The sequence below is a fragment of the Channa argus genome, chromosome 13 (assembly GCF_033026475.1).
Source record: "Channa argus isolate prfri chromosome 13, Channa argus male v1.0, whole genome shotgun sequence".
Lineage (NCBI taxonomy): Eukaryota > Metazoa > Chordata > Actinopteri > Anabantiformes > Channidae > Channa > Channa argus.
Genome location: NC_090209.1, coordinates 5072496 through 5090718, shown reverse-complemented (window position 1 = coordinate 5090718; position 18223 = coordinate 5072496). Strand labels below are relative to the sequence as shown.

Genomic DNA, 18223 nt, shown 5'->3' with positions numbered 1-18223 from the left:
TTCACAGGTGTTTCTGTGCCAATGAAGTGATTTACACCACAGAGTCATGCCTGCTGTTAGTGCAGTGCTACCAGACGGCCTGTAGGTCACGAATGTTTGAATCGGTTTTTGGCCTCGTCTTTCATTCCCTGAATGTTTCAATGAAATTGTGGACTGTGGATTATGATATTCCCCAAATTTTTTACAGTTTTACATTGAGAAATGTTATTTCAAGGTGTTTAATCAGGTCTCAGGACTTTTCCAATCATTTTTTCCTCCTTAAATTCAAAATGAATTAAAAACTCTTTTTAGTTCTATATTTCATGTTTTCTCCTTAATAGATTAGGTTTTTAAATGAACTGCACATCATTTACATCCTACTCAGCATCACAACTTTAAATGGGGTTTGTAACCTAGTATTAGACAAATACGTGAGATAAAGGTGCAAATACAAAAAAATCTTCATGACAAATTTGAGCTGCGTGTATTTTATTAATCCCCTTCAGACTGGCCAAATGCCCACACACTACTGTATGTCAAGAGATTGTCAGCACCATTTCATACATGATCACCATGACAGCAACACTGACAGAGAAGCACACAGAGAGAGAGGCAGTGGGATAGGGAGGAGGAGGGGGGTGCACACCAAACCCGTGTTTACATGGTCTTGATTAAGCTGCGGGCCACAAAGGGACAGTGTGTGTTCTTGAGGGGATGGGATGGAGGGTGTTTGGGGGGGTGAAATGTCAGACAGGATTGTCAGCGCTGTAATTACGGCTGAGCATAGTGCTGTGCTTTGCTCCGGTGCTCTGCAGCATTGTCTGGGAGGTCAGGCTCGCCAGCCTTGTCAAAACAGTGTTTAGAAGCCACCTCACGCACGTCCACACACTTGCGCAAGACCACCAGCCATTAATTCTCATTAACAAGGGTGGGAAGGTGCAGAACGGGCACAGGGGAGGCAGCTGAAGCTGGAGGCGGTGGTACACAGAGGCAATAACATCCACAGACTGCAGAGAAGCTCAGCTGTGCGAGGTGGGGTCTGCGTGCAACAGAGTGAGGCGGACAGTTCGGTCCGAGGGGTGTCTGAAATACAGCGGCTAGTTTGAATACTAATGTTTTCGTGCTTTGTGTGTGCGCGCGCAGAAGAGTGCAATAATTCCTACTCGTGTTACAACAACAACGCTTCAGCAGGGCTTCTGCTCCTAAGACGTTTACAGTGAGCGAGGAGAGGGTGATTAGAGCAGTCAAGCGGCATCATTCGCCACAAGTGGTAAATGATGAACAGATGACCCAGTAGAAATGCAATTCATAATCATAAGTCACTTTCAGCTGCAGTCACCTCTTTGTCCTTCTCTGTCGTCTCCCTCCCTTCCTCTGTTCTAATGAGAGATCTTTGAGCTGCTCTGAATGTCTGGGGTAAAGGCATTTTCAAAGAGACCTCAGAGCCCTCCCGACTTGGTATCCACTTGTCAAAATGAACTCTGCCGCCCAGTGAAGCGCCGCTCCATTATTCAAATAGAATATCATTGCTTCATAGGCTATAGGCTGTTTATCAGCAGCCTGTCAACTGTTAAAACCTCTTCCAGACGGACATCTCAACACGAAGTAGACGATAAAAGTGCTCCAGTATTTGTACAACACATCCACGACCTTGTTATATTTTATTTTTCTTCTTGGCTGAATAAAACGACAAAGCTGGAAGCCTCGTCTTAATAACACTGTGGGCTGCACTGCACCTTGTGAGATGGCTCTGAGACGACTGTACCAGTGTTCACTTTAAGCCGACCTCTAACCTCTGCGCACTAGCGGGTTCACAATGAGCATGCAAACAGGGTGGCATAATGCTGACCTAGATCACCGACTGGGTTTAGCATGCCAGCTGAGGTGGATGGGAAGGCACTGCAAGTTAAAATTCTGTGGGAGGCTAAGGGAGGTCAAAGTTTTACACACAAATCAGCCATAACATTTTGTTTTTACACTTGGTCCCTTTTGGCTGTCACAATGGACTGGGAGTCAGCCTTAGTCAGCGTTTTTATTGCACATAAAGTCCCTTTTTTTGTTGGTCAACTTTAGGGTCTTAAAGTTGGGATGGACAGGAAGCAATGTGGTCTCTCTGACCAGTGGCAGGCTACAACACTTGGTGTTAATGTTGTGCCAGATTGGCGTAAAGGAATGGACCAGATGTCATGGTTAACCATCTAATAGCTGATGGGACTTTTTACTCATGTTGTTATAGGTGCTGTTAAAGTAAAACTCTGTAAAGTCAGTAGGATTTATCCTCCGAGCACCATGGATTTGTGCACCGTACCCATTCAGTAGCTCTTGACACGCAGTATTTCATTTTTGAGGAAGGACTAGACCAACAGCTGAGCCAGGCTGACACTGATATGTGTTTCTGTCTATCTCACATATATACATTTCAGAATACAATGTAGAGCAAATGATCTCACCCACTGTCCACTTCCCTCATGACAAATAGGGAAAAACTGGTCAAACTGCCCCATGAAATGTCATGTAAACATTGCAGAGCTGATTCCTGATAAGTTTAAAGCCACAATATCCTATACGCTGTTCTATAATATCTACAGTTTCTCCTAAACTGTAAAAGCACAACATTAATTACTTAATTTCCTTTCAACAAACTGGCATCTCTCAAGTTAATGATTTTTAAAAATAAACCAACTTTCTTTACCTGACGGATTCTCACTTAAACTTTCTCCCTATTGCCTCTTGATTATATAAAATGCTGCAAAAAGTAAATTAGAAATGACAGGAAAGATCTCACTTCTCTGACGATCCATCCTCGCTTGTGAACGGTACAGTAAAGAAATATGTCCGCACTTTGCTACACAGGGCTTGGTTGTGGGTGTAGTTACCTGAGGGTGTGGCTGCTGGCTGCAGTGCTGCGGTGGGTGTGTCGCCACTCAACTTTCTCTTAGCTTCCTGTACTGGATTCTCAAATTGGGTCTTCTGGTTGATGTGACTACAAAAGGGAGATTAAAAAAAGAAAAAAAAACATTAGATAACCAAGAGCTAAAAATAAAAGGCCTTTACATAAATTTTGACTATCCATAGCAAACATGTTTCCCTCTTCTTACAGTTTTCATTTACTGTACCTACATCAGCTGGTGTTGTATGTGCCTAAAGTCTCACAGAGCACAGCCTGTCCACACTGTTCATACTGTTCTCAGGCTGTCATGCAAACCATTAATTTGACTATAAGGGTGTCCCATTTCCCATGCAGGGGAGACAGCCCGTCATGGAGTATGCAGACTACTACATCATGTAAACCACAAACACAGTATTACACCTTTCCAGTCTTTTGTTGCCTCTGTCCCAACAGTTAAAACAAGCTAATATTTTTTCTGAAAAATAATAAGTTTTACAATTTTATTTATTTAATAAGTAACATGATTTTCCGGTATGGAGTACAAACAACAAGACCTTACAAAAAAAAAAGGACAGACAGATGGCAGAATTAAACTACAGTATATAACGCCCTTAAGCAATGGTAGTACATGGTTTTGGAAGGCAGCCAGCTTACCAGTGACGTCTGGCCTACTCTAAATTAAATTCATTACAGGCATATGAACATTTAATTCATATAATACTTGGGGAGGTATTACGTTCAAACAGAATACACTCGTCATCCAGAGTTGCTTGACATTACAAAGGTTACAAGACATCTGTTTGCTATCCAAACATCTTTGTACCATTTACCAGTAAAAATAGATTTCTAATGCTTTGCGAATTACTAGAAATAAAGTACCCGATGTATTCTCTTATTTATTTTTTACACAACGTCCCAACTTCTTCGGAATCTACAGCAACGCTTACTCAATACCGAAAAACAATTACTGACTCACGTCACGCCTACTGTATGTGCTTAAACATTTCCTGCCAGCCAGAGAAGTGTCCCTCTACAGTTAGTTGGTAATGGAGAGAGAGGTAGCTCATCTCCATAATGAGCTTTAACAGTGGTAAATCCTGGTCATGGCAGCACCTTGGGAAGACAAAATGCACTGATGCAGCAACATGAATCAGCCACATGCTAAGATTCTAATGTATATATGTGTGTGTGTGCATTCAACCAAAAGTCCTCTGTTTTATTGCTGCGTATGACTCATGCACAGAGATACCCTCCCCATTATGTCTGAAGAGATAAACATTCCCCTCTCTTTCATTTCCACTCTTTCATTTCCTCTGTCGCTCTCTGTCTCACTCTCTCACTCTCTCACTCCATGATTGCTGCACCTCGCATTTTGTGCGGCAGTTGAGGGAATAATTAGACTTTGTGTCACGCTGTTGCGTTTGGCGGTTCATTCGCAACACATTTCCCAGACAAAAAGACCTAGGCAGAAGAGGCAGCCTCTTAGCGACCCTTGTGCATAAATAGGCACGTTGAACCCCAGCCCCCCACCCCCACCCCTCTTGCATGCAGGTCTCTCCCACTTCATCCACAGTAATGGGACTAAAATGAAACATTGTGCTCTTGTTTACACTCAGAATGGAATTTTGTCCTTGTTTCCCTCTCAGGGAGGCTAAAGCTTCATTGTCTGTTGTCTTCACTGTCTGGTCTCTTTCACGTAAACACACACAAAGCTGTAATCTACCAGTGTAATCAGTACTGACATATTTGCTTTCTACAGGACTGTGGGAAACTCCTTCATGGACTATTGCATAATACACTCCCATTACATGGTCCCCTGAGACACAACAAAAGCACGTTTAATACCTACATACACTTAAGATTTGGGATTATGGGAAAGATAATGCTGCCTTAGTGAAAGCAAACAAGCAGACCCACACACACACACACACACACACACACACAGGTGCAGATTGCCTCTGCAAAAAGGCAAAATATGAGGATGCAGTGAAGCATTTGTTTCCATCCTCCACATTTCACATGTGAAGCCCTCTGGGTCCCCTCAAGCACAAGGAGAAGTTTACTCACTCAACATAGTAGGTCCCGTACTGTGGGTCTTCAATCTTCTCCCAGCCATAGGGCAGCTCTGGGGGGTGGGAGCAGAAAGAGGCAAATTACTTAAAATACTGTTAAGACACTACATGGATAATTTGAGACAGCTTAACAGCCTGCTAACATACAGCCACAGGTGAAAAAGGAGGCATGCTTTTATTTGTCACTATGTGTTCAGGGCTTAATACACACTATGGGGGTGGAAGGGAAAGAAGGAGGAAATGCTACCTCCCTGAAACATTTTACAGCGGTGTGTGCATGCAAGCAACATCTTGAGTTTGTGCCGCTGTGTGACAAAACACATGCGGCGCTGAGGAGATCTTTACGCAAGAGGGACCATAGAAAATTGCCTTTTGAGAGATGCTGCGCTGATGAGCTCTCCCGGCATGTGTCCCAGAAGCCATTAGGGGGAGAGGGGCAAGATGGAAGCTGGAGGTTTGTGCTGTGTTACCAGCATGACTGTGACCAGGGCCGCTCAGCTGTTCAGTCTCCGTCTGTTAGGCAGCGTCCCCTTCAGAGAGGCACGGATGCAACTCATGCACACACTAACACATGCAGCAGGGAGTTGGGATAAAGTGGAAGTTTGTGTGTATTGGGATGAGAGTATGTATTTGGACGTGAGGGGTGTGAGTGCCTGTATAAACATCACTAACTTAGATCCATCTACACATATCATCTCACCTCCCTCCTCGCATTTCTCAGGAGGCTTGGCCTTCTTGGCGAGGCGGGGGTCCAGCCAGGTAGTGGTCTTGCTGTTGTGACTGAAGTGCAAAGAGAAGACAAGGTTTTAGGCAAAGTAAAGCAGAATTTAAAAACATTTAAGATTCCCTTTCATTTAGCATTTAGCACTGGGAGCTCTCAGGAGCCACTTTACCCAGGAGCTATTTCACTAGCTCCACACAAACAAACAGAAGTGTGTGTCTAATCTTTTGGGATCAAATGGCTTATTAAAGAAGTCTTTAGAATATTAGTAACATCTTAACAAAGCTCAGAGGACCCTTCAAGGCACAAGGAAGAGAGAGAGTGAGCGAGCGAGAGAAAGAGAGAGAGAGAGAGAGAGAGAGGGCGAGGGATGGAGAGAAATCGATGTGATGAAGAGGGAGGAATACCTGGAGCACAGAAAGAAAAGAGTGAACATGTGCAATTATCATTAAGAGCACAAGTGAGAGAGCAGGTCAGCGGTGGTGAGCTCCATTTAGCCTGTCCTTCCTCTTGCTGGCAGAATGAGCTATTGATTTAGCAGTGAGCATCAGCACCTGGCTCCGTCCGGGGCTCAGCATTGACTGCTTGTCACACTAACGGGCCAGGTAAACAATGCGGGCCTGCTGCTTTTATTAGCAGCCAACAACCCTAACGTCAAACATAGGGGGGGAAATAAAAGTACAAAAATGTAATCGAGAGCAACACAACAGCCGTCGCTGGGCCCGCAGACAGCCTCCATGTCCGGCACCTGGTTTGATACAGTACAGGGGGATGCACTAGAAGTGGAGAGGAGAAGGTTTCTCAGCATATTTGGGTTACAGCGGCAGGAAGGGTTGGAACTGGAAGGATACTGAGAATGGCATTAGCACAATGATGATGTAATATGAGAGAAATAGAACCAAAACAAGGCAGGCAAGTAGCAGTGGAAAGGCTACTTACTCTATAAAATAGACCATGCCAGTCTCTGTGTAGGCCATCTCCCAGTTTTTAGGCAAGGGCTCCTGACTTTCATCTTGTGTGTTCCATACATGCAAGTCCATGGCCCCAGCTGACTGGTTGTAGCTGGGCACTGTCCTCCTCCACTCCGGCTTGTCGTTGTGCTCTGGGGCCAGGCATGGAGATAGGGACACGGGCACAGAGACAGACAAGGGGATGGGTTGGGAGTAAGGGTATGGGAGATGGTAGAAAGAGAAGGAGACACGAGGTGAGAGTGTGGCGCCATTGGAGCTCCTCTGGGCTCTTTGCATCTCTCCCTGTTGCTGCTGCCGCCTGAGCTCCTCTTCCTCTGTACACTGGGTGGACGGTTACATCCACAGGAGAGCAAGGGGTAGAGAGAGAGAGAGAGAGAGGGAGAGAGAGAGAGAGAGAGAGAGAGAGAGAGAGAGAGAGAGAGTACACAGAGAGAAAGAGAGAAATAGAAAGAGGACGGACGCGCAGCGATTGCCATAGGATTTGCATGTCAGCAGCGATGTACTGGGAACTGCCTCCCAGGCAAAGGCAGAGCTGACCAATGCTTCAGTCCAGCCACGAGCACCACATCTCAGCTCTATTAGTATCACACAGGCTGCTGCGTGTGTGTTATTTGCCTAATTGTGATGTGTGTGTGTGTGTGTGTCCGTCTACGTATATGAGGCTCGTATCTGCTGGTTTTCATCTGGCGGTGTGTGACCTAGCTTCATCGTGGCATTGAACGCTCAGTCTGTTTGGCTCGGGTAAGTAAATGGCAGGGATGAGAAGTGACAGCTGTTGACTGGAAGAAGTCAAGGGCTTTTTGTGCTGAAATTGGGGTCTCTTTGTCATGACAGAACCATGGAGGGGCTTCTGCACTCAGAATAAATGACTACAGATATTGGCTTGAGGCTATAGTGGCTCTCAGCCCTTGTAGAGAAACATAAACTAGAACGGTTTTGTGCAAATGTGAGCAAGTGTAGGCTTCATAAGCTGACGAGAATGTTAAAAGGACACTAAAGAAAAATGGCTGTTAGCCGTAATGCATGACCATTACAAGATCCACCTTCAAGGCATGGTGATACGTCTTCCTGCTCTGCATGTTTCATTGTGCATCCTCCCAAGATTAAACGATCCAATTCAGCCACATGCTGGCAAACGTGTAATAAACTGCATGTAGGATCAGACAATTCATGAACTACAGAATTAAAAAAGACATTTCTCTCCAATGGGTGAATTTTCTTGACCATGGAGATGATGCGTCTCCTACAGTGTTTCTCTCTTTTGCTCTTGGATGGGAGATAAGCACCACTCATTGATTTTTTTTTTTTAAATCTAATTTCTTCTTAACCCATTTTCTGTAACCAAGTCCCACAGTGTAAAGATGCTTTTCACGTCCTCCCATTGATACACTGATACATGAAATGTGTTTGCATCTAATTTTAGCCTTTACCCCTGCTCTGTGATGTCTAACTGGCTATTTTTTTCTTTGGGGGGGGGGGGGGTTGGGGGGGGGCTCTCACGATGCTCCTTTTTTTTCTTCACTTCAAGTGCTTGTTTAAGTAAATTTCTACAGTGATCAGCCAATGCCATGGCAGGATCTCAATGGATCCTAAAGTTCAGACTGAGCATCAGAAACGTCATTTAAGTGACTCTGATCATAGCATTATTGTCAATGCTGGGCTGGTCTGAGTTTTTCAGATACTGCTGGTCTCAAATTTTCAAAAAGAAAGCATATTCAGTGAGCAGCATTTCTAGGGTGATAATACCTTGTTGATACCTAGAGGTCAGAGGATAATGGCCAAACTGGTTCAAGATGACAAAAATGCAATAGTAACTCAAATAGCTACGTGATCCAACTTAGTTCCAACTTAAAGAGTTTCACTGAATGCACAACACATCAAACCTTGAAACAGATGGGCTACAGAAGCAGAAGATAGGTGCCACTCCTGTCAGCTAAGGGCAGGAAACTGATGCTACAATTCATAAGCGCTCATCTATATTGGACGACAGAGGATTAGATTAATGTTGCCTGATCTGATGAGTGTCGATTTTAATAACATTTAAATGGTAGGGTCCGAATTTGGTGAAAACATGAATGTATCATGCTTTGAATCAATGGCCCAGGCTGCTGCTGGTGTAAATGTGTGGGGGATAATATCTTGGCACTCTTTGCACCCCTTACTATCGTTTAAATGCCACAGCCAACCTGAGTATGATTGTTGACTGTTTCTGTCCCTTTATAACCACAGTGGACCCATCGTCTAATGGCTACTTCCAGCAGCACAACACACCAGGTCACAAAGCTAAAACCACCTCAAACTGGTTTCTTGCTTCTTGAACATGGCAAAAATTTCACTGTTCCTCAAATGGCAATGATGTGCTGTCGATGAACTTGCAGCAAATGTGTGGTTTTCTCATGACAATAAGGAATGTTTCCAGTACCCAAGTCAATGGCACGAAGAATTAAAGCAGCTCTGAAGGCAAACGTGAACACTAGCATGTACATAACCATTTTGCCTTATACTAGACTCTAAAATAACCTACATTTAGAGCTACTTTCACAATTAGGACAGAAGTTCACCTTTTGAGGGAATTAAACAAGGACAAAGTCTCTCCTTTAAGCTTGGGAATGCTTCTACTGATCTCAGAGAGACTTTCGCTACTTCTCCATTTAGTTTGCAGAGCTGTGATTTAGTGCTGACCTTGCATGCAGAACAGCTAATCCAGAGAGTGTTTGTTTGGAGTAAAAGATGATAAGAAGGAAAGAAACAAGGTCCCACTGTTTTGCATTTTGGGAAAAAACGTAATGAAATGCTGGCCAAACAAAAAAAAAATACCTTAGCTGTGAGAAAAACTGCTGGGGTTTTGAAGAAAAGCAGTGTGAGGCAAAGCAGCATTACATCTACTAACTGTAAAAAAAAAGTGGAAGCGGTGAACAAATAAAAAGACAGTGGGGTCTCTCACCAGCCAAGCCATTGACCATAGGAGGTCTCTCTTCATCATCTTCCTCCTCTGGTGCAGCACTGTCCTTTCGGTCCATCTTACTGACAGAGGTTGTACGTTTTCGCTGGACCTCTGTGTCAAATTCTTCATCAAAGAGAACCTGGTCCACCAAGTCGGGCTGCACGGGGCTGGGCTCTGCGGAGGGCTTAGGGGTGCCATAGTAGTTTCCTGGAAAGAGGAAAGGTAGACACGGACAACAAAACATCATAAAACTCATTAGCGGCTTAAGTGAATTAGATTGATTCCTACCCCTATAACCACTATAACCATAATTTACCCTCTGATTTTCTACTGTGTGAACAGAGTCCTCTTCAGTGTAGGAATACCACAATGCACATTCACATACAGAAGAGAAATACTGTACAAGAGACTTACAGGTCTGTTTCGTGTCCTTGAACACCAAAGAACAGGAGGAGACAACTAAGCATAATTCCCTTTCTCGATACCAGATCAAGAAAAAAAATATATCACTGCAAGTGTAGCAGTTATATAAATTTCTTTACAATCATATCTGGCTGAGCTGCACTGGTTGGAACGAAACGTGGCCAAGTTATTACTAGGATCATAGTCATCTAGTTTTGGAAAAGTCTCCTGCATGAGGGAAAGTGCTTTCCCTCTATTTTGGACCCAATATAGACTTTGCTTATTCCCACTGAGTGGAGCTATTGCTGTGACTGCTGATGCACACAGTTGGTCACGAGAAGGTCATGTTAACTCCCCGGACCCAAATCTGCAGCCTGCGTGTACCAACCATCTAGCAAGAGCTTGTGATGTAACAACAAAGATATGATCCCTTGCTATCTGTGACTGGGAAAAAAATTATTACTTAAAATTATTACTGCCACTTTATTTTATCTTAACTATGTTTTACATGCATGTTGTTTTTATTATCTGTATTAATATCTTGATTAACTGCTGCGGTCCTCAAACCAAAGGCAGAAAGCCTGGATAGCTATATTGTCATATTTACTGCCTCACTGCCTGAGGAACTGTGACTACTGCATTTATGCCAAGGTAGGCACTTGATAGCCCCTTTAAGTCCATCAACTTGCCTTTGCTGTCATGTTGGTGCCCAAGGCAGCAAACAGCCTTACTCCACCTAGTCAGTCTTTTCTCAACTATACTGCAGAAGAGGAGTGACCCACTTTATCACTTACTACCTTCCCTCTCTGTGCAGGAAAATAAGGAATAACAACCTTAAAAGCACATAAGGTGAGGAAAAAAATAGTTGGTACAAATACTGATTGGGTTGTTTTCTGTCTCTGGGAGACAGAAACAGTTTCTGTGTTTGTGCGGGATTACAGCATGGTTAAGGCTGAGCTGTGTCTCAGTAGCTGAACATTGCATTGTAACAGTTAAATGGCGCATCAGGGAGTAGATGGATACTGTGACCAAACAGTCGACTGGGAGGGGAGAGCGAGAAACAAGAGAATAGGAACAAAAGGAGCGAAGACGAGTTTTGTGACAATGGAACTGAGGTACCGCACAGAGCAAATTGAGGAACAATGTGGCTTTCTATCGTTTAAAAAACTGCCTTAAAATGCCTATCAGATAATTCTTTGTCATGCTGAAAATAAGACAAACATTGGAAACAGATGGATTTGCCTCATGTTAAAGTTGCAATCACAGTGAAAAATACTTTATTATCACAGCTTGTCAAGGCTTCCCAGCTGAACCAGTCTTTTGCAGCTATTAGTAGGATATGCTACATAAACAACCAACCGGCCAGTTCATCCGAGCATTATCGAAAACAATGCATACTGTCCGAATGCGAACTTTTTATTACGGCTTTAATTTACGAAACATTTATATTAATACATTTGTAATAAATAGGAAGGCTTATGATTCAATGCAAATTGAGAGAGCTAAATTAGAAGTGGTGATTTATTTTGTGCACTGCTCGGTTTCCGAAGCTCACACAAAGGTGCACGTAGCCTCTGTATGTCCCCATTAGCAAGGAGCTGAGAGGCAGTGGCCACAACAACCAAGTGCATTGAGATGGATCACTTTGTAATTACACTGTGCTAATGAGCCACAGTGTAAGGAGCAGGTCTCCGAGCAGAAATTGTAACTTCATCTGGGGCAGATGTAAAACCTTAAACCTCCCAAAAAGAATAAAAAAAAAAAGAGTGCAGAGTGCTTTTAAACTTCACCTTCAGAGTTAATGTGACGTCTTTTTGAGTTCAGTTCATTAAATGAGCGCTTTTCTTTAAACCTTTGAATCTCAAGTGGCTACGTTTAGTTATTTTAACAAAAAGTGGCCTTGTATAAAACTCCCCAGGTGTCCACTTGTAATATAACGTATATGTTATATGCCAACTATTAGTTTGGCAGAAAGGGAGAAAGTAGCTATTATTAGCATTGTATGAAAAGGTTTGCGCAAATTACACATTTGGTTTATTTAAAAATTAAACAGACAGTTAAAACTAACGTTGTTTCTTTTTCAAATTTGACAAAAATGTGTTAACTTTTATTTCATTACTATAAACAAACAAAACAATAAAACCATCCATTGTGGCAGGTACAAAGGTTTGGGCTCCACAATACTGCAAGTCCGTATGTAGTGACTCTGCCTTTTGATAATACCACTTGCAAAAATGCTTTCTTGGTAATTCTGTTCTTTATTGACAAAATTTCACTCACTTTTCATGCATTTCATTCCAGGTTTTCAGATATTTTTAGGCCGTTCTGCACAAATAGCCTGTTTAAGATCTGCCCACAGATTTTCCATGATGTTCAGGTCAGAGAGCTGTGACGGTCAATTCAAAAGCTACAGCTTGCTCATGATGGATTCTGCTTTGTACCACTGAAGCCAGTGACTTTTTCCTTTTTTTTCATTGACTGCAGGACATTTACAACCAGCATTGGCTGATATTTTGTAGAATCCATTCATCCCTCTGTCTGTGCAATGTTTCCTGTGCCACTGGCTGCAAAACAAACCCCACTGAATAATATTTACAACCCCTGCTTAATAGTTGGCAAAGAGAAGTTACTAAGTACTGATTTGTGAAGGTGTCCAAATGTTTGCACATGCTATATAGTTGTTTGTTTTTTTAAGTTCATTAAAACAGAAGTAACAGTACATTAAGGTTTGCAGAAAGGCTTCATTTAAATGTCTGTTTTGTGCATGGGTTGTATTTCCTTCCTACTTGAAAAAAATCAACAAAATATGTAATTTGCCCACAGTGACAAAATGTTTGCACAACTTTGTCTCTATGAAGCCAAACACTCACCCAAACACTTGCCTGAAATACCACAGTATGAACAAACACAGTAATAGCTGTATACTGGCCAGCAACATGGCAGCTGCTGCTTCGATTTTCCTTACAATTACTGTTCTGATCTTTCCCCAAGACTGAGAAACAGGAAGAAAACTGATCTAATCATTTATATATTTCTGCCTTATTAACAAATATCTAGTGTCTAATTATCAAAACACACAGACCTGTGCTATTGGGATGCCAAGACAAATGATTGAAAACAGGCCCGATTTCAACAGGATGGCTGGTCCCTCTTTGGCAACCCCAGATGATGTCAGAGTGGCCATCTCAAATATTCCACCTTAATTAAAGCTTTAGATTAATGAGCTTTTCATTCTTAGGAAAAAAAAAGGAAAAAAAAAGAAAAAAGAGCCTGGGAACCACAAGCTAATAGCTATCCATGACTGTGCATGTGTGTGTGGCAGAAATAGACAACTGTTGATGTGGGCACTGAGTCAACAAATCAGCATCTTGTGTTCTGTGGACAGTGGATACAGATCTCACAGCCCATCAAACTGCAACACTCAACATTACTGGTCCTTACTGGTCATCGTAGGCTTGGGCTTTGCTTTTGTCATGTGGTGGCAAAATAAGTCCCCGGTATGTCAAAAGGTAAAAGCAGCAAAAACAGTGTGATCATTTCAGTGCTGTGTTATTATATTAAAGCTCTTTGCAGCTTCCTGAAACTGGTGGGTGGACAGTGTATAGCAAAGCCATTTTCATTTTAACAGTCTGGGCCTACACTTGCTTGGCATTGGCATTGCCAGTGAATTACACAGCCATTCACTCGTGCCACACATGCATTTGTTCGTTCGCAGCAAGTATGAAGGAGTTTAATGTCTGAGGGAACACTTTTTTTTTTTTAAAACCTGCTTCTCGTTAGAAGGCTGTTGCTCTCGGAGAGACCCCAAACTTAAATGTCTACTGCTAGGGCTACAGTGTGTGTGTGTTCGTGGTTGAGAAAGAATGTGTAAGTGTGTGTAGATGTCATGCCATCTGTTTTACACAGCAGCTGCCAGGATGTCTCATATTCAACTCGTGAGAATATGAATAAAATGTGAATGTGAATACAACTGTGACCATGCACGGTTATATCTGCAGTGAGACAAAACTTCACTGAATGGCGCTACACCCTTTGGGGGAAAAAAAAAAAACCCATTATAAGCCGAGATGGAAACGCCAGCGAGAAACGATTCATGTGGTTATGGTCATTTAGCAATGTGAAATTCAAGCAAGTAGTTTAGTTTTCAGTGTTTTGCAATGTTTTCAAACACAAATGGAAATTGAAGACACCCGTTATTTTGTCAAAGTTTTATAAAACCTTCTAGCTCTGGCTCGTTCTCCTCTGACTCTCTCCCATCGCATTCCCCCTTTCCATCCCACCCTCACTCGGTGTTTATCCATCTCCCTCTTTGAACTCACCAGCCACAATCACATACCCTCATTAATCATGGAGGATGGGTTTGCTCTCTCTTGGGCAGTGCCCAGTCTGTCCAGGCCTCAACATTGACTGCCACTGCCCCAGGCGGGTGAAGCCCATCTTGTGCTCCAGCCTTGGCACAGGGCTTTGGTACCGCTTGGCATGAATGCCCACACTTCACAAGCCAACCTTGTCAACCCTGCATTCCTTTGGTCTCTGGGCTTGTGTGTGTGTGTGTGTGTGTGTGTGTGTGTGTGTTTGGTGCGCCATTTCACAATCCACTATTAGATGGCCTGCTGCTCATAAAATAAACTTCCTTTCTACTTAATGTTCGTCTCCTCAGTCTGTGCAGTGAAACCCATAATAAATGATGCCCTCCTCCTGACTTCACCTAGTTTTTTATTTAGCTGTTCTCATCCATCCTAATCCCTCTGACTTTATCCCTTCATCTTTTGTTCTTTCATTTTCTTCTATTTTTTTAAAAAATCTCCTATGTTATTTGGACCAGTCCAAATACACTAATCCAGCTGGAGTCCTAAGAACTGAGATACTGCTTAATGTTCCAGGCTTCTGTTTTGCCATTTTTCTTACCTAGGAGTGGGCAGATGTTGGTGCAACACCTTTGCACGCTCCCTCATTTGTGACTTCTGGCACACTGCCCTGTTTCCATCTAATCCACAGCTACACTACACAAAGCCTATAATACCATAAAGATGCCATTGTGAAATTGTTGTAGGCAATGTGTTCCAGCAAAACGAGGTGACGGTAAGTGGTCTTTGTTTTTCCTAGTCAAGTCCATGATTGTCAAGAAAAATGAATCATGTATTGCACAAACCCAGGCATTTCATCATCTTCCTCCCCTTTTGAATTGGCCCCTAGCAAGCTCACAACTACAGACAGTTAGTGTCAGAGACAATGAGAGAACCATATTGCTGTCCTGTCAATAAATAATGCTTCTTTAAAATTTGTTCAAGCTCCACCAATGGAATGCTAAATTTGAGGGCAGCAACACATCTCAGAAAAACTTGGAACTGGAAAAGTAATTGCCGCAATCAGAAACAAATGGAGGAGCATTTGAAAACTAATTAGGTTAATTGGCAACGGGTCAGTAACATGCATTTCACTGCATGGGCTCAGGAACATTTCCTGAGAACACAGTTTGCTGTACAATCCACAAATGGAAGTTAAAGCTGTATCATGAAAACAAGAAGTTATATGTGAACACGGACCAGAAATGCCGCCCTGTTCTCTGAGCATAATTTAATTTAAAATTGTCTGAGGCAAAATGTGGTCAGATAATTCAAAATTTCAAATTATTTTTGGAAACTATGGACGCTGTGTTCTGCGGATTAAAGAGGAGAGGGACCATCCAGCTTGTTATCAGCAGACAGTTCAAAAGCCTGAGCTCTGATAGTATGGGGGGGCATTAGTCCCTATGGTGTGGGCAGCTTCCACATCTGGAAAGACACCGTCAATGCTGAAAACTACATAGAGGTTTTAGAGCAACATACGCTCCGTCCAGACAACGTCTCTTTCAGGGAAGGTCTTGCATATTTCAGCGAGATGATGCTAAACCACATACTGCATCCATCACAACAGCATGGCTTCATAGGAGAAGAGTCCGGGTGCTGAACTGGCCTCCCTGCAGTCCAGACCATCACCAATAGAAAACATTTAAGCCAGTGTAAAATGAAAAATACAGCAACAAAGGCCCAGAACTGTTGAGCAGCTACAATCCTGCATCAGACAAGAATGGGACAACATTCCTCTCCTAAAACTTGTATCAACTGGTCTCCTCACTTCCCAGACATTTACAGATAGGTGTTAAAATTAGAGGGGATGCTACACAATGGTAAACATCAACCTCATCCAACTTTAGATGTGATGCTGCCATCAAATTCAAAACGAACTAATATTTTCCATGAAAAGGTCAAATTTCTCAGATTCAACATACGATATGTTGTTTATGTTCCGTTGTGAATAAAATATGGGTTGATGAGATTTGCAAATCATTGCATTGTGTTTTTATTTAAGCATTACACATCATCACAACTGTTTTGGAATTGGGGTTGTAAATCTAACATAAATATATACATATGTATTTATTAATATGTATTTATTGAGACAAAAATGTGATGTCCATTTAAACTAACAAGGCCTGTGGGGAAAAGTATTTGAACACTCACTTAAAAATAACAACTTTGATCAACGTGAAGAAGGGTTACATTGCTTTGTCCAAACATCTGGGACTGCATAGATCCACAGTGAGAGAAACTATATACAAATGAACCTGGAACAATAATGAAGCTTCCAAAAGTAGCCCTTCCAAAACTAGTCCAAAAGCATGGTGACTAGGAGGCTTCTAGAAAGTTAGAAAAGATCTAAGGAAAACAACAACCAAAAAACCTGCAGGCCACTCTCACCTCAATAAAAGTGAGTTATGCATTTGAAGCATGCAGGGTGGAAATCGCATCCACGAGAGAGTAGTGAGGTGAAAACCACTGCTAACCCGACTGAATTGTGGCACAACACACCTACTGTGCACGAGCCTCAGACGTTTTACGAGAATATCCTTGACCTGCTTGGAAGACAGGGCTCTTGTTCCATTGAGTGCCACAACAAGAACACCCTACCTATGACCATGTATGCTGGTGGCAGTGTGAAGGTGTCCAAAGGCCTTGCAGCATCACAGACAGGGTGACTCGCCATAAGTGAGGGAAACAAGAACGGTCTACCAGAGTTTCCTGAAGGAGAACGTCAGCTCATCGGTCAGTGAGTTCAGGGGGTAATTTACTGTAGGTGTTGGGGATCAAGATGTTTGCTCAAGTTGCCTTTGTTTAACGTATGATTTAGTTTAAATATCTAAAACAGTTTAGCATGACACACAGAAAATTTGTCCACTGCATCCAAATGGCCACTCACCCATGATGCCACCTTAACATCCAAGTAATCAAACCTATGTTTCCTGTCCAGTGCAAACATGGACTGGTCAGGCAAGCATGCAGCTCCAACACATTGTGTGGGGAGTGTCGTGTGCCGACTTTGATTTTCAACACCTGCATTCCTTGATTTTTGCTCTTCCATTTCTGCTCCCTGTCTCTTTCATGAATGATTCATACTGCTGGCTTTTCTGTACCATCCACACTGATGGTGTAGAAAATTGGATATGGCCTGATTCACATACATGCAGACACACTCTTGCACACACGCAAGTTTAATTCTTGAGAGCTTCTGTGCAGCCGGGGGAATAGGTATTGCTCACAAACTGACACTTTCATCACTCTGTCAAACAAAAAACTAACAAACTAATCTGTGATTTTGTGCTGTTCAAAGTCTCTCAACCACTTCCCCAGTGATGGAGCCAACTTTGCTTCTCAGACCTGCTTGGAATGCAGGAAGATAAACTGATCGCAGTTAAAATGTAATGCATTAATACTGATGACTGATGGAGTAAACAAAACAATTTTCCTCTCGTATGCAGGTTAAAGTCTTTTCATAATATTGGCTTTCTGAAATAACGTTTTCTATTTCTGTTGAGCAATATGACAACCAGTGTGAGAAACACTCATCGTCTCAGATATTGGCTCCAGCAGAGCAGTGGGAGTGAGTGTCACTCTTGGTTACAGATTACTCGCGGCTACATCAAGCCCCTGTTGTTCACAGGGCTGGAGGATTAATCACAGCGGTGAACGCTGGTGCCCAGGTCGATGTTTCCATTCAATCAGCCACATGCACAGTAAGGCCTCGTTCAGACACAGAAGTCTGATTTGCACCGAAGAAGCTAGGCATGTTACAAAAGGTGGAGAGAGAGAGAGAGAGAGAGAGATTACAGTCTGCTGTGTAAAAGTAAGGCAGGATTGGAGTGGTTTCCTTTAACACTCAAAGTTCTGTTCAAGTTCTTTTGCAGAAAGTCAGCATGGAAACAAA

At 42.7% G+C, this 18223-nt stretch overlaps 1 protein-coding gene across 4 annotated transcripts in view; it reads right to left on the bottom strand.

Annotated features, from left to right (window-relative positions):
* magi3a (membrane associated guanylate kinase, WW and PDZ domain containing 3a) overlaps window positions 1-18223 on the bottom strand; it is a 113884-nt gene that overhangs the window by 17345 nt on the left and 78316 nt on the right. For all 4 annotated transcript variants that reach the window (XM_067525598.1, XM_067525599.1, XM_067525596.1 and 1 more), the window contains 5 exons: window positions 9578-9784; window positions 6602-6764; window positions 5642-5721; window positions 4937-4994; window positions 2856-2962 (listed from right to left, as the gene is read on the bottom strand). In XM_067525598.1, coding sequence (XP_067381699.1) covers window positions 2856-2962; window positions 4937-4994; window positions 5642-5721; window positions 6602-6764; window positions 9578-9784 — 615 coding nt within the window. The remainder of the gene's footprint in view (window positions 1-2855; window positions 2963-4936; window positions 4995-5641; window positions 5722-6601; window positions 6765-9577; window positions 9785-18223) is intronic.